The 14,930-nt window shown below is 39.1% G+C and overlaps 1 protein-coding gene across 1 annotated transcript in view; it reads right to left on the bottom strand.

Moving 5' to 3' along the window:
• COMMD10 (COMM domain containing 10) overlaps positions 1–14,930 on the bottom strand; it is a 408,139-nt gene that overhangs the window by 229,660 nt on the left and 163,549 nt on the right. The window contains exon 2 of the mRNA XM_044059162.1: positions 5,748–5,838. Within this exon, the coding sequence (XP_043915097.1) occupies positions 5,748–5,838 (91 nt within the window). The remainder of the gene's footprint in view (positions 1–5,747; positions 5,839–14,930) is intronic.

Genomic DNA, 14,930 nt, shown 5'->3' with positions numbered 1-14,930 from the left:
CTAGGTATAAATCCCTACATCACACGATGGGTTGCCAAATGGCTCACTGACAGAACCCACACTGTAAAAGTTGCAGACTCCAAATCTGACTTCAAACCAGTGACAAGTGGAGCACCACAGGGTTCAGTCCTGGGACCACTCCTGTTTGTTATCTAGTTCTCTGAAGTACAGGCTAACACAGAAGGCCTTTGGCTAATGAAGTTCGCAGATGACTGCAAACTAGGAGCCACAGTCGAGTCCCCAAATGATGTGGACATCCTACAGAAGGGCCTCCCTGAGACAGATGCCTGGTGTTAGAGGCATGGCCTCAAGCTCAATGCCAAAAAGTGCATTGTCATTCCCTTTTGTAAAAACTCTGTACCCATGAACTACCACATAAATGGCAGTCTACTTAATGCGGAATGTGTGATAAGAGACCTTGGGACTCAGGTGGACAGTAGTCTCTCCTTTGATAATCACATCGCCATAGTAGTCAGGAAATCCTTCTATGTGGCACACTTCATCACAAAAGGGCTCTCATCCAGGAAAAAAGAGGTCATTGTTCCCCTCTACTCGGCACTCATTAGACACATTATAAAGTACAACGCTCCTTTTGGAATGTACCTCCCAAGACATCTGCAGCAGCTGGAAAGGCCACAGAAGAAACTCACAAAGAGGATTACTGGCCTCAAACAGATGCCCTACACTGACCATCTCAAAAAACTCCAGCTTTACTCTGTAGTATATCGCCTACTCCGAGGAGATCTCTGCCTAACACATAAAGCTATGTTAAACCCAGAGCTGTTGGACATGCTACACCTAAAGAAATCCCAATCCCTCTGAGCTACACTATCTAGGGACCTAACCCTTGTCACCACAATAAACAGGACATGCTGGAGGGATAGATTCCTGTCCCAGAGATTTCCTATACTCTGGAACAAGCTACCCATCTATGTCAAGCAAAGTTCCTCATTAGCACTCTTCACGAAAAATCTTGATGAGTGGATGGGAAATAGGAAATACACCCCTGGGATCACTTCTGTGGCTCTGCTTGACAGGGGCACAGGAAATTAACTTTCTTGGGTGGCGTAAGCCAGGGAACCTTGTTGGCTAGGCTTACTTAGCCCCTTGGGCCGATAGCCTAGTACCTACCTATGAACCTATTTGTTGGAACATTCTCCCTTACCAAAATTTGAGGAATATCTTGAGGGCCTTCTGAAATGATGAGCCTTGGTTCCCTCTGTTCATCTGATTTGGACATCTGCAAAGCCTCTGAGGACGTGCCGAAGGCAGAATCCCTTGCGGCCTCCAAAGTGGTACCTGCCTTAGAATCTGAGCCAAAATCCGGACACGTCTCTAGGTCTTCATCGGCCTAAAGAGAGACGTCTGGAAGGGGAGGCGCAGATGAAGCTTCAAGCCTAACTTTCTTAGCCTTCTTCATAGGAGGCTTAGCAGAAGACCCTGATGTACCCTCCATAACACTGCACTCTAACTTTTTCAGTCTCTGATTCTCAAGATAAATATTAAGAGAGGAAAGGTGGCTATGTAAGGTCTTAGGGACAAAAGCTTTACAGATAGAGCAAGACGTATGGTCATGGTTGGCCCTAAGCAGAAGAGACACTGACCGTGGCTCTCTTTATGTGGAATTTGTCTTCCACAATGGCATTTGCCCTTTTTGGATGACATGAAACCTCACAGCAAATAAGCAATAGCAAAATATAAAAAACCCTAATGGGGCACTTACCTGAAACTCTTATATCCAGCAAACAACTCGGGCTAGCAGACCGACGATCATAGATGGCATTTGGACTGGACTGAGGATGGTATGTGCGGACGTCACGTGCGATGTCCCATGTACCCTGCAGTGGTTAAAGTCTTTTGTATACTGAGCGAAGGTCATGACCGACTTTGGCGGTGAATCCCTCATCTTAAGAATGTTGCAACATGGGAAAAGAATGACATCATCAGGGATGTAATGCAGGATGATACAGAATGCTGTAGGAGAATGTAAGAGAGACTGGGAGCAAAGGGCTTGGTATGGGTGACAGTTATCAAGGATGAGGGAGACAGGAGGACTTTTAGCAGTTTTCTGAATATCCTGGAGAAATATAAGATGGAAGGAGGGCCATAACTGGAGTATGACAGTCTGAAAGTTGTCATTAGGAAAAGGTGGGGAGACAGTCATATTGTTCTGTTACATTGTTTACCATTAACTGAGTGAAATCACATCGTAATAAGTCTGTCATTTACTATTTGGAATTCTTACAGTATTGCTTGTAACCTGGGTTGAGGCAGTAATTGGTTATGTATTGATCAGTGCTCTTGTTCGACAAACAAAAAATAAATAAATATAAAATGAAAGAAATAATCAGTAGGGTCAGGTTAGGGGGTGGATGGAGCGCATCCAGGTGAAACAATAGCTAGACAAAGAGATAAGACAGGGTAAATATATAGATCTCTCGAGGAAGGAATTAGCAAAAACAGCATGTTGAACCCAAGCAAGACACAGGGGAAAGATAGTGTTCACAGGAAGAAAATTTTTAGAAAGGTATGGAAAGTTTGGAGAAAAAGCTACGGGTTGGGCCAATTTATGCTATGCGATATAAACTACTGTACAGGTGATACATGTTGCCAGTAAATATGAGGAAGCTATGACACAGAAAAGAAACAAGTTGCTGGCACTGTAGAACAAAATAGGCAAGAAACCTAGATAAATAAAAAATAAAAAAACAAAAATAAATAATTGTAATGTATATTCAAGTCGTGAACAAAAAGTAAAAAAAGATGATGCCAAATGTTTATGGAAAGGTAGCTACCTTTAGAAGGTGAGTTTTGTTTAATGATGGTGGAAAGGGAGGATGATGTACTTGGCCAGAAGAGTGAAGAAACACATAGCCAACCAGTGAAAGATGAGCATCCATGGCATTAATAAGATTGCTACACAATGAAAATGAGCAATACAACTGAAGACGCAATAACGAAGAGGAATTTGGCCAAGCAGAGGTAGACAGAGTGGGAGAGTCAGTGACCAGAGAAGGGACAAGAAAGTAAGGGGGATGATGAAATGCAGGGCAAATATGTTTGAGAGGGGAAGGTGTTAAAAATCGGAAGGGTAGAAGCTTTTAAGATGGTTACAGTTTTCCTGAGTGAGTGACACAAAGCATCCAGGGGAAGAGGTTAAAGACAGTTAAATATGAAATAATGATTATTTAGATAATTATAAAACAATAATGTAATGAAAGAAGTAATTGAGGCATTAGTTATGCAATGGATAGCTCCTGGTTGGGCTGTATGTGCTCAGACTACTTCTTTAATCTACTTGTACAATGCACTGTTTTATTGGATAAAAAAAAACAATTTTAAATAAACAGCTTACATTATCAATTAATCGTTCAACAACTAATACTGATTTTTATATTCCACTGAAGTCAGGAGATAATATAACACGGTTATTTTAACACTGAGGTCTTGTGTATGTGTTGACCGCCCCCACAATTGAAAAAAATATTTTTTAATAGACCATACTCATTTTTAATTGATTTTCTTTTCAGCAGCACTGATAATTAATCTGCTACTACATCTGTCAAAAAAATATATATTCTGCACACAAAACACTTTGCCTTTGACTATGGGTAAAGAGCACTTGGCACAGATAATCATCTCATACAACCTTTTCTTTCTGTTCTCTGTATCAATGAGATGTAGAAGCGCTCTCTCAAGGCTAGATTTTGTCACTACATTTATAGCTCTGTTCTGATAAACTCGGGTGGTGAAAAAAAAACTCACTGGAAAATAGTTTGTTAAAGACTGCAGTCTTGGCTTACAGACATTGGATTCATATTTAATGCAAGCAACATCAACACAGTTCTATCTGAGAATAAAACTGTTGTACAGTTTAGTGAAACATCTTAAAATTACTACCAAATAAACTGGGAACATGATAAAGCAATACTTTACTTCTGATCAGCATTTACAAAGGGATGCGACCAAATACAATAAATTACTCAGGATGCTATACTGAATCAAAAAATATGACACCTGAAATCCTAATCATTACTTCTCAAACTGATGTTACTCCCCAAGATGCTGTCTGAGTCCACCATCTTGCTTAACATTATGCAACATAATTATGGTCAACTTAGATCTAACCTACAACAAGAATGCTTGGTTTGCCAGATGTTTTCTTTACTGCATTTCCCTTAACAAAGTATGATGGTAAGATTTTGAGCAGACTGTAACCTTTGTAGTTTGTAAAATGCACATTTATTCTTCTCAAGACTATGTGCTCCATAAATAGAACCCACACATTTACCTGTAAAGTGTTCTCAGAATCATAAAATTTTCAAAAGACTACAATGCAGACCCCAGAATTTTAAAGCTTGCTGGCAATGTTATCTTTTCAGCCCCACTGACTTCACCACATCACTTTCTGACAGAGTATGGTCCTGATCCCTGCCAGATTAATTTCATTGTTATATTTGTATTTTCAGCCAGCCATCCTCTGTACAGGCCTACAACCCTGACTACTACATCGCTCTTCTCTTTTATCTTTCACTCTAACCTTCTTCCATTTTTCTACCCTCATCATAATGTCATTATCTTTATGTCACTCTGTGACTTTCTCTCTCCAAAATTGTTCTTGCCATTTAAGTAATCTCTGCTTCCTAAATCTGTCAACCATTTTTACCAATACTCCAAATGCAGCCCCAGCCTACACTCTCATCTACTCAGTTCTATCACATTGCTGTTGCTGAATGTCATCTTGTAGATTAACCACACAATCTGATGTCAGCCCCTGTGTTGTTGTGCTACATCATTCTGTATATACAGGTAGGTGCATTTACCCCTGTTGCAGTCTTAAGACAGTTTACTGGGTGCATATGCAAACACACTTTCACTGTGGCCTTTGCTTTTCCTTTCTAAACTTTTCAGCTTTGCATATAAATATACTCTGACGTAACCTTACCTGACTCCTACATAAGTTTATGGACTTCTAATTTCTCAATATGACTCTCAGAGAATGTATTTCACATTGACTACTGTTCAATCACTTACCTTAACTATTTATCAAAATGTGCTTCTACTGTGCCTTAGTTACTATATATTAATGCTTATGATAAATAAATCAACTATTAATGCATTTTGAGTCTGAGTTTGTCGCACTGAATAACATGTTATTTTAAGTACTTAACAGCACTATAATAGTTCTATACCCATTTTTTTGCAAATAATAGCACAGGCTTTGAAAATAAATGCAAAAGGTCAGAAAGATAAGCATGTTCTTATTTTCACAAAAGAAGGTCTTCAAGTACTAGAACCATTGTCTGTTAATGATTAAATAAGGTCTGTATCCATAAACAGGTCTAACATTATGAAGAAAATTAGTAAATCTAGGAAGATTAAGGCTAACTCTCAGGGCCCAAATCATACTGCTATGCCTAAACCACAGCAGCTGAGAGGTACAACTGTCATTACTATGGCTTTTTTCCTCCCAAGACTTATGCCTTGATGTGACTTTCAAACCAATATATAAATAAGCAAGCATTGTTTTGTGAATTTACCAAGTTCTTAATAAGAATGCATAAATAAATGTGATTTACTTGGATACGGATGTTCATGGGCTATACGGTTCTGCTTACCATTAAGAAAGACATCAAAAAATTGGTCCTGACTACCATATCAAACAAAAACTGTCTCCCTCCCATAAATTAACTTATAAAGACTAACCATATTAAATTTTTAAAAGCCTACTACTGTACTGTACTAACCTTTAAATGCAACTTCTGAAGGATGCGGGAGAGCAAACGCGGAAACTTGCTTGTGTCAATCAAGTTAATTAACGTAATTGCTTGCTTAATGCTGAAAAAGACAAGAAATGGGCAAAAATGATGAATCATTTCATATTTATAAGACCATTTTTAACTACAACAGTAAAAATGCACTCCAACAACACAACTTATGATTTACGTTCTTAATTTCTAATCATCACAAACTCACTGTGAGGTTATGTAGCTGTTGCCTGTCACACTTTAAGGTTCCTATACTTTACAGTACTTGCAAAAAATGTGATTCTCTGTGTAAAATATTCCCTTATTGAAATGTCAGTAATCAAAATGCCAAGTGACAAAAGGCCAAAAAAAAAGACCAAAAATACAGGAGAAGAACAAATCTCAAAAATCGTTCTTCTCTTTAAAACTTCTTTTTGGGGGGATACCCCCACATCCCCCATACTTCAGAGAAAAGTACTGTCATATATCATATATAGGTGTATCAGACTGCCAGATTCAAAGATGAATTCTATTAATTTTCAAACTGTAAAAATAGGTTTTAAATGTAATAAACTAATAAAATAAACATCACTGTACTCAGTAATCAATATAGCACGGCATTCAGTAAACAACATACTAAAAAAGATGAGGCAATCTTCTTCTTCTTCTTTTGGCTTTTTCCCGGTTAGGGGTCGCCACAGTGGATCACCTGTCCGCTCATGACTGACAGTGGAGTTTTACAGTGTCGAGTTGCCAGCCCGGCGCCCAACCTTCCACAGAAGGCACACACATGCACACACACACACCTAGGGCCAATTTAGAGTGCCCAATCCACCTACAATAATCAAGCATATGTCTTCAGTGCAGATATGTAGAAAACATACTGAATTACTTAATCAGAAGGAAATAAATTTCAAAAAAGAAGAAAAAAAACTAATTTCTTGACTAATGACATGGTGATAAGAGTAACAGCATCAAGTTAAATTGTAGTACTGAGTTTAGAGATCTCCTGTAGTTCTTCAATAATTACACTTGTTTGTTGGTATTCTTTCATCTACATGAAATTCAAAGATGATGAGATCAAGGCATGGTCAAAAACTGAAACACAATTCTTGTAGACAAAAAATAACTGGTAGAGAGATGCAACATGGCACAAATGAATAGGAAACATTAGTTTTGTTTACAGCAATGGATGTCCTCCTTAATTTGAAGAAAATATTGTTTAGTCAAATATTAAAACTCTATAATTTTCTAAGTCGAGGTGGAAGCTTACTCTAGTTTTAGGAAAACATTCACCCAGAGCTTTATCATCCATTTGGAATGGACTTCAGTATTACACAGAAGTTTTTGATCTGTGGATCTTAGCTGCTGACCTTATGCCTTTATAACAAGGTAGAAAATGGGAGCTTTTGTTTTTATATAAGTTTGAAGGGAACTAAAATGTCAATCATATAGTTATTACTGATGTTCTCTTTTGAAATGTCAGCACTCAAAATGCCAAGTGCTGACATGATGAAAAAAAAGACTGAAACTAAATTAGAAGAGTGGATCTCAAACATCACTCTTCTCCTTTAAACTTCTTTTTTCCAGGGGGTAAGTGCCCCTGCATCCCCCTTCCCACCCCTGAACTTGTATATACCAACTCCAAAATCTACATACCTTGCAGAAAAAAAGAATACTGCAAAAAATAGCCATCTTGGGCTAAGTATATGCCCATGTCTTCTTTTTTGTCATTTAGTCTCCATGTTTCAGGACTCATTCTACCAGGTCCCAACATTTCAAATGGTTACCAATTACTAATCTATGTTAGTATGTCATCCAGGTATTTTTTTCAAGTACAAATAGCAACTAGAAATGGAAGCTTTAGAAACAAACCACACAACTCTACTCAACCTTCATTTGCTTACTATATGATTGTGAACAAGTCCGTTTGCCATACAATACTTTGGAGCAACTGGGAATTTGGGCTATGCTCATTAACGGTCCTGCACCTATGAACTATCCACATGTGCAACACATGCTATAGAAACCACATGTGTACACCTTCATCGTTTGTGAGGAAAGTTAAACAGTATGCTCAGCCCTCACACAAACTACAAAAACCTTCTGTGCACACTTCTGATGCTTGATTGTGCGGAAAATTAAAGAAATAATGACCACACCATACCCAAACCCCAAACACACTACAGCGATCTTGTCTGCACATCTCTAAGCACAGCCAATTTTAGACTAGAGCATAATCCACTATTAAGCCATGTAAAAATCCACTCAGAGAGCCTGGGGAGTGAGGGTAGACAGGCCCCGCAGATGCTCTAAGGGGCTGGATAATCTGTGATGTACTTTATGCTTTATTTTTGTAATGTGATGACTTGCTAACAGCTATGTTTGGATATTTGTGCCCAGCAAATACATACATACACACACACACACACACACACACACACACACACACACACACACACACACACACACACACACACACTCTCCTGTAGTATTCCTAACAACCCATCTAAAACAAGAAACACTGAGTTTTCACAGACCTACACACAAGCTAATTCTATCAAAAGAGGTATAAACACAGAAGCTTATATCATAATCACCCCCAGTTTTTTCTCATTTTCCACATAAGGTCAGCTGTTGTGTCAACTGATGCCATCTCTTGCTATTCAGTGCCACTCTACTATCTTTTTTGACACTCATGCCTGATCGTCACAGGTCTTCTCTCACATAAACCATCTACCTCTTTGCTAAATACCCTAGTTTCTTCTTGCCTTCTTCTTGTCTGTCCCAGATCATCTTCACCAGATCTTCGTCTGCTTTTCTGAACATGTGCCGAACCACCATAAACTGTTCTCTTCTCTTTGACCTTTTCTGCAAATTGAGCTACTTTGGCTGATGGTCTTATGTCCTCATTTCTTCGTCTTTCGCATGGTGTGCATATTACCACTCATCTTAATCACTTCATCTCCACTACCTCTTGCTTACTTATCTGTTCTGCCTTTATTGCCCAGGTTTCTGTGCCATAAAGTAGTAATGGTTGTGCCACTGTTTTGTACACCTTACTTTTTAGCTTCTTTGGTATTCTTCTGTCATACACTACTCCTGATACACTGAGACAGTTAGCTGCAGATCATCTGATTCTAACTTGGAACTCCTCATTCAAACTTCTCTTCAATGACCCCTCCCAGATACTTGAAGCCGTTAAACTGTTACACTATTTCCCTTTTATTTCAATTCCCAGCTTCTTCTGATTTCCCCCATTTGCTGCCATTATAACTGTCTTATCTGTATCAGTTTTATCCCATGTGGCTTCATTTTTGCATTTCATTCCACTATCCTTTGTTAAAGTTCTTGCTCAGTCTGCCTGTAATGCCACATCGTCTGTATAGAGCAACTTTGTTGACCTGTTCTAATGTAGTCCATCACCAGTATGAGCAGCAGAGGACTCAGAACTGAACCCTGATGCACACCCGCTCCTAATGGGAACCCCTCTGTGAGTCCAAACACTGTTTGTACTTGAGTCATTTGGTCCTTGTACACAGGTTGCACTAATTTTACCCATGTTTCTTGGACTTTGAACCATTGCAGGACTGCTCAAATCAACTTTCTTGGTATCTTGTCATATGCTTTCTTCAAGTCTAAAAATTCCCAGTTCGGCTCTCTCCTAATTTGTAGCTTATTCTCAAGAATCTGTCTCACGACAAACTTTGGGTCAGTTGTGCTGCATCCTGATTTGAAACTGAACTGTTCATCTCCCATGCAGTGTGACAGGAGTTTGATATCTCTGTACTGCCCACAGATGTGAATGCCCTCTTTGTTCTTGAACACTGGCACTAGTATGCTTATTCTCCAATCATCTGGGGTATGGCTTTCCCACCATACTGTTATGAGTACCCTCAGAAGCCATTTCTCCCCTCTCACCCAACACCTTTATCATATCTGCTGTGACCTCACCTGAGCCTGCTACTTTCCCTGACTTCATTTTTCTTAGTGCTGTTCTTACTTCCTCTATGTTAAACTCCTCCACTTCTGTGGCTTCTGTGGGGTTTTCTTCATGCAGAAGCTGCTGGAAGTACTCTTTCCATCTGCCTTTGATGTCCTGTGGATTGTTCAGCAGGTTGTTACTGTTACCCTTTATGAAGGGTGCCTGACTATCTTCTTTATCTTTCTGTCTCTGCCTTGCAAACTGATATAGTTTCTTTGTGTGCACTAAGTCACTTTTCAAAAGCTGGTATAGAGTGCCTCTGATGCCTTGTTCTTTGCTACTGCAACTCTTTTCTTAGTCTCTTTGTTAATTAATATTCCTTTCAAGCCTTGTCCATCTTTTCTCTCACTTTTTGCTGCACGCCTCCTTTCTTTTGATGACTTCCTGGACTTCTGCATTCCACTACCAACTTTCCTTATGTACTTTATTTACATACCTTACTTGGCTGGGTACTTGTTTTGTAGTCCTCACAAATGCTGTTTTCAGGTGTTGCCATTCTTTTCCACTTCTTCATGAGGCACTAGATCCCTGAATAATTCCTTAAAGTGTTGAGCTTTCCCTCCAGTCAACTTCGAGGTCTTCAGTCTGGTCTATGTTGAGCTTAGAGCCTTCTCTGACCATTGCTTGCAGATGACTGTGGCACTCTCTAGCCAATAGGGGCACATACACCCCTCCCACCATTAGCGTGGGTCCCTGGCTTAGGTCATAGTAGGCAGTGTCCTCAACCCATTTAGCACTGGCAAATACCTATGCCCATTTGCAGACATTAGTCAACATGACTGGCTTGCCTAGAGCCATATTTTTACACCGGTGAGTGGCTAGCCCTGCCAAGGTAAGCAGGCTGTGATCCATGTTCCCCAATCTTGAGGATACTGTGCACCACAGTAGACACCCAAAGAGGATGGGCTATACAACTTTTCTCCTATAGGGCACCATCTGGAGTCTGTGCTGCTGCCCACAGCTCCATTCTTGGGTGAGTTTAAGATGGAAACACTCAGCATGTGTTCCGGAGGTGAGAACAGTCCCACAAAGATACAGGAAGAATATGCTTACTTCAAACGAGCTAACTCCAAACGAGCATTGTCCAGATGCTTTTATATTGAACCTTGTACCCTGTGCATGGGAGGCATACACACACATGAAGAACACCATTTCACTTACAGCAAATCTTTGGAAAAACCTACATACTGATAATGACTGCATGCAGACTCCATACAAAAGAAACCACAGCCAAGCACTCAACCAAAGCCAAGTGATGTGAGATGTCAGCAGAAGTCAATGCTCCACTGTGCCAATAATTGTTATGCACTTCCACAGCACCGTTAAGCATTAGTCTCACACTGAACAGTACTCAGGAGCTAAAAGAAAAGAGAAGAGCACCAGGAAGCCAATATATCTGTGAAAATGTTTAATTTGGAATTTTGTTAAAGTCTCGTTGAAGGACTAAGTGCTACTGGCTCCCTGATGCTCTTCTTGGGTGGCCACTATCTTTCTGACACTGGTTAGAGTGTTATAGCGTTCTAAGCTGTACAGCACTTACCACCACTGCACTTTTTCTTTAATTTGCATAATACTTGGGAGCAAGAAAACTCCATGCACTACAAAGAATTATGATTGGGTCTTTCTGATCATAAGCAGGGAAGTTACATGCTCTTGATATAGATATGAAGAATCACCTCTTCTCCCTTCTCTCTTAAGGTGAATTTATGGACATTCATATCTTGAACACATAATATCCTGATTATGATTGAAAAGCAGATCATAATCCTCTATGTTCCACAGAAATTGCAGCCACTGATTGATGTATTAAGTTGCTTCACAATAATCACCTTAGTACTGTCATGTTAGAATAATCAACACACAAAAGCAGTTAAAAAACATTATTCTTGTATACTTAGAAAATTACTAGAATAAATTGTTTTCCACAAGCATTCATCTTCAAAAGGATATGAAGCGATGTCAACCTTCAGTGATTTACCAAAAAAACAGTATATTTTACCAGGTGCAAATCAAAACTATAAAGATAAATCAGGAATGATCAGCAGAATCGGGGATAGTTGAAAGGTACTCTGTTCACAGCCGTTAATAACTGAGCAAAAGTATCAGGGACAAAAAAAAATTGTTGGACAAATGTAAATATTGCTGTTACATACTAGAAATAATTTTCACTGTTTGAAAGTATTTTTGAAGGATATGAAATCTAAATCACCTGTCATTGTTTAATAACTGAAATCCTCAAGGGTTTGCCATAAAACCAGAAACTTCATGATGAATGTATGAGGCAAAATCAGGGACAGTTGAACAATATGAGAGACTATGACAGACACACACACATATACAATATACTTATCAACCAGAATGAATTCATAAGCTTCAAGCACTTAAAACCAATGCCAGAATGAGAAGACCTCAAGGACGCAATGCACCTCATAAATTCCTGAATTTGTAACTGTACATACTGACATGCGACTAACTAGGAGTCCTGAATTCACACTTAAAATAAAAGGACACAGCTACAAGTGTGTCAGATTGGATTTAATTAAAAATGTAAAGCTATATTTAGTCTGATTCTTTCTTGCCATGGGTCAGATACAATGCTTTGCAGGTCGGATTGTGGCCTACGGGCCTACTGTTGAACACCCCAGGTCCAGAGATTATTGGGTTTCTGACAAATATTGATAATCCCCTGCAGTCTACAGCAGATCTGAATACATGATAGGCACTGAAATCCAGTAAACAAGGAAGGAGTGGTTGCTATCTTTATACTGAAACTAAGTCTGTGTATAACTCTGATAAGTACGTGGATGGGTTCAAGTTGAAAGAGAGCCTTGAGATCCAGCAATTTCATTTTAAGACTTCTGACATTCAGCAGAGCAACCTTGATTTATTACAGATCATTTATTTTTTTATTTATTTGTAGTTTCTTAACTGGGAAAGTCCACTGGGCCAAAATGAGCCCGTTTTCAATGGAGGCCCAGGGAGAAAAGCTCCATATACAATTATTACAAAGCTAATATCAACAAAGTTAACAAGTACAATGCAATTTTCAAAAACTACTAAAACACAGTAATATAGAAGACAGAATAATAACATCTGTTTATTTATTTATTATTTATTGCATTTGTTAACCGGGAAGGTCCACTGGGCTTAGGTGAGCCCATTTTCAGTGGAGGCCTGGGGAGAAAAACTCCACATACAATTAGCAAGTTGATACAAGTATTAATACATACAGAGTTAGCAAATTTTATGCAGTAACAAGCTGGACATACCTTAACAAGTCAGGTACAAAATACAAATACATATCAGAGCTAACAGGCATTATACAGTAACAAGCTAGGACACAGTATGAGCAAAAGGTTTAGATTATTTATATACATACTACCCAATTACTGCAAAGCAGCAAAAAGTTCAGATTAATATACATACTACCCAATTACATTATGAATGTAATTAGCATTGTTAGAGGACTTTATGCAAGAGAAAGTCAGCATTGGGATTACAGATTGCTAAGGGTATAAACATGTGATGACAGTTTTTAGATATTAACTATTAGAGATTTGAGGTGCAAGTAGAGGAAATTGTCAAGACAGAGTGATGCCTCTGGTGGTTAGTAATGGAGGTGAGAGGGTTCATATTACATTGTTGAATTTTCAAAAGTCCGAACGCCATATGGTCAAACCCGTAAATTCGAACTTTCAAAAGTTCGAAAACGTCAAAAAAAATAAAAAACAGAAAAAAACCTACCTGATGGTTGTAAGCAGGGGGACAAGCCCCCCTGCACCCCTCACACCACCAGCTCTTTAAATATACCAACTCCGAGATTGCACTACAGTGCAGTACAGGGAAATCTTCCCTTTCCGCACAGAACGGAAATCTCCATTGAAACGTTCAAACTTCTGAAATTTCGAACATATTGGTTCGGCAATATGGCGTTCAAACTTATTACAGTTCAACAATGCAATATGTATCCCTTCTAGTATAGGGATGTTATTACCTGGGGGAATGTATAAGACCATGATGCAGAAGCTTTTATGATTATTTAATTTTAAGAAGGCTACCAGCAGCTCAGCTGTAGAGAATTGAGGAATGGGTTTAGTATATGGGGCTACAGTGAAGGCATTTTGGGTATATCAAGGCGATGCCTCCGCCTTTTCTATGTGGTCTGTCAGTTCTAAGACAAGTGTATTAGGGGGAATGAATTTTGCACCTTTTATATATGGTTTAAGCCAAGTCTCGGTAATGGCAGTGAAGCTGGGTTGATTTTGGCTTTTCCATGCATTAAGGTTTGGGATTTTGTTTCTTATGCTTTGTAGACTAATGATAGTTAAATTAAGGGATTTTATGGAGTTAGGTTGGTTGTAGGAGGTAGGGCGTGGACCTGGGTTTGGATGTATGTCTCTGTATATTATTAGGTTGCAATGGGAGGATAGATTTACTGGTTGCAGCTGTTTTTTGGTTTTGTGGTGGCAGTCTAGTACAGAGTTGGTTAATTTGATGCGTAGATGGGGAAGGATTTTTAGTTTAGTTTGTAGAATTAAGTCTGTTGCATGCAAGCTAGAGCCTATTGTGGAGTAGCTGGTGAGAGACTGAGTTTGTGTGGATGTTGTTCAAGAAGGTTTGAAAGGTGTTGTACCAAAGCATTGAATGAAATTAAAACATAAGCATTTTGGATTACATAAGTATAACTTGGAGTGCAGGCATTTATGCACTCAAAGTTTCATGAGGTGAGAGGTAGGAAGAATTAGAGGAGAGTACAAAGTACAGTTGTGTACACTTACCATAAATGTAGATGTTCGAGTGTATTCACTGCTGCAGTCATCACATTTGGGTTATCTGCTTCAGTAGCCCTCAGTCGGCCTGATTATCAAAGTCATGGATCCTGCGTCGGTTGCTGTCTCATCTTCCGTGACGTCAGGTAGTCAGGGGTGTATAAAGCATGCAGCCAACGCCATTACATCAGTTTTTCTTGCCCCAGATTTCAGGTGCCCTTCTTAATGGGAAGCAATTAAATATAAATATACAAGGTTATACCTCCAACAAAAAAGCAAATACACCAAAATGCTTTTAAGTATAGTAGAGGAGAATAGAGGTATAGCCAAAAAAAGTCAGGGGGCTGGAGGGAGGGTAACCAGGACTGCAACAGTGAATACACTCAAACATCTACATTTATAGTAAGCGTACACAACTGTACTATGTTC

Source organism: Protopterus annectens, chromosome 17.part0 (assembly GCF_019279795.1).
Source record: "Protopterus annectens isolate FY-2018-M chromosome 17.part0, PAN1.0, whole genome shotgun sequence".
Taxonomy (NCBI): Eukaryota; Metazoa; Chordata; order Ceratodontiformes; family Protopteridae; genus Protopterus; species Protopterus annectens.
Note: the sequence above shows the minus strand (reverse complement) of the source record. Positions and strands in the feature narration are given on the sequence as shown.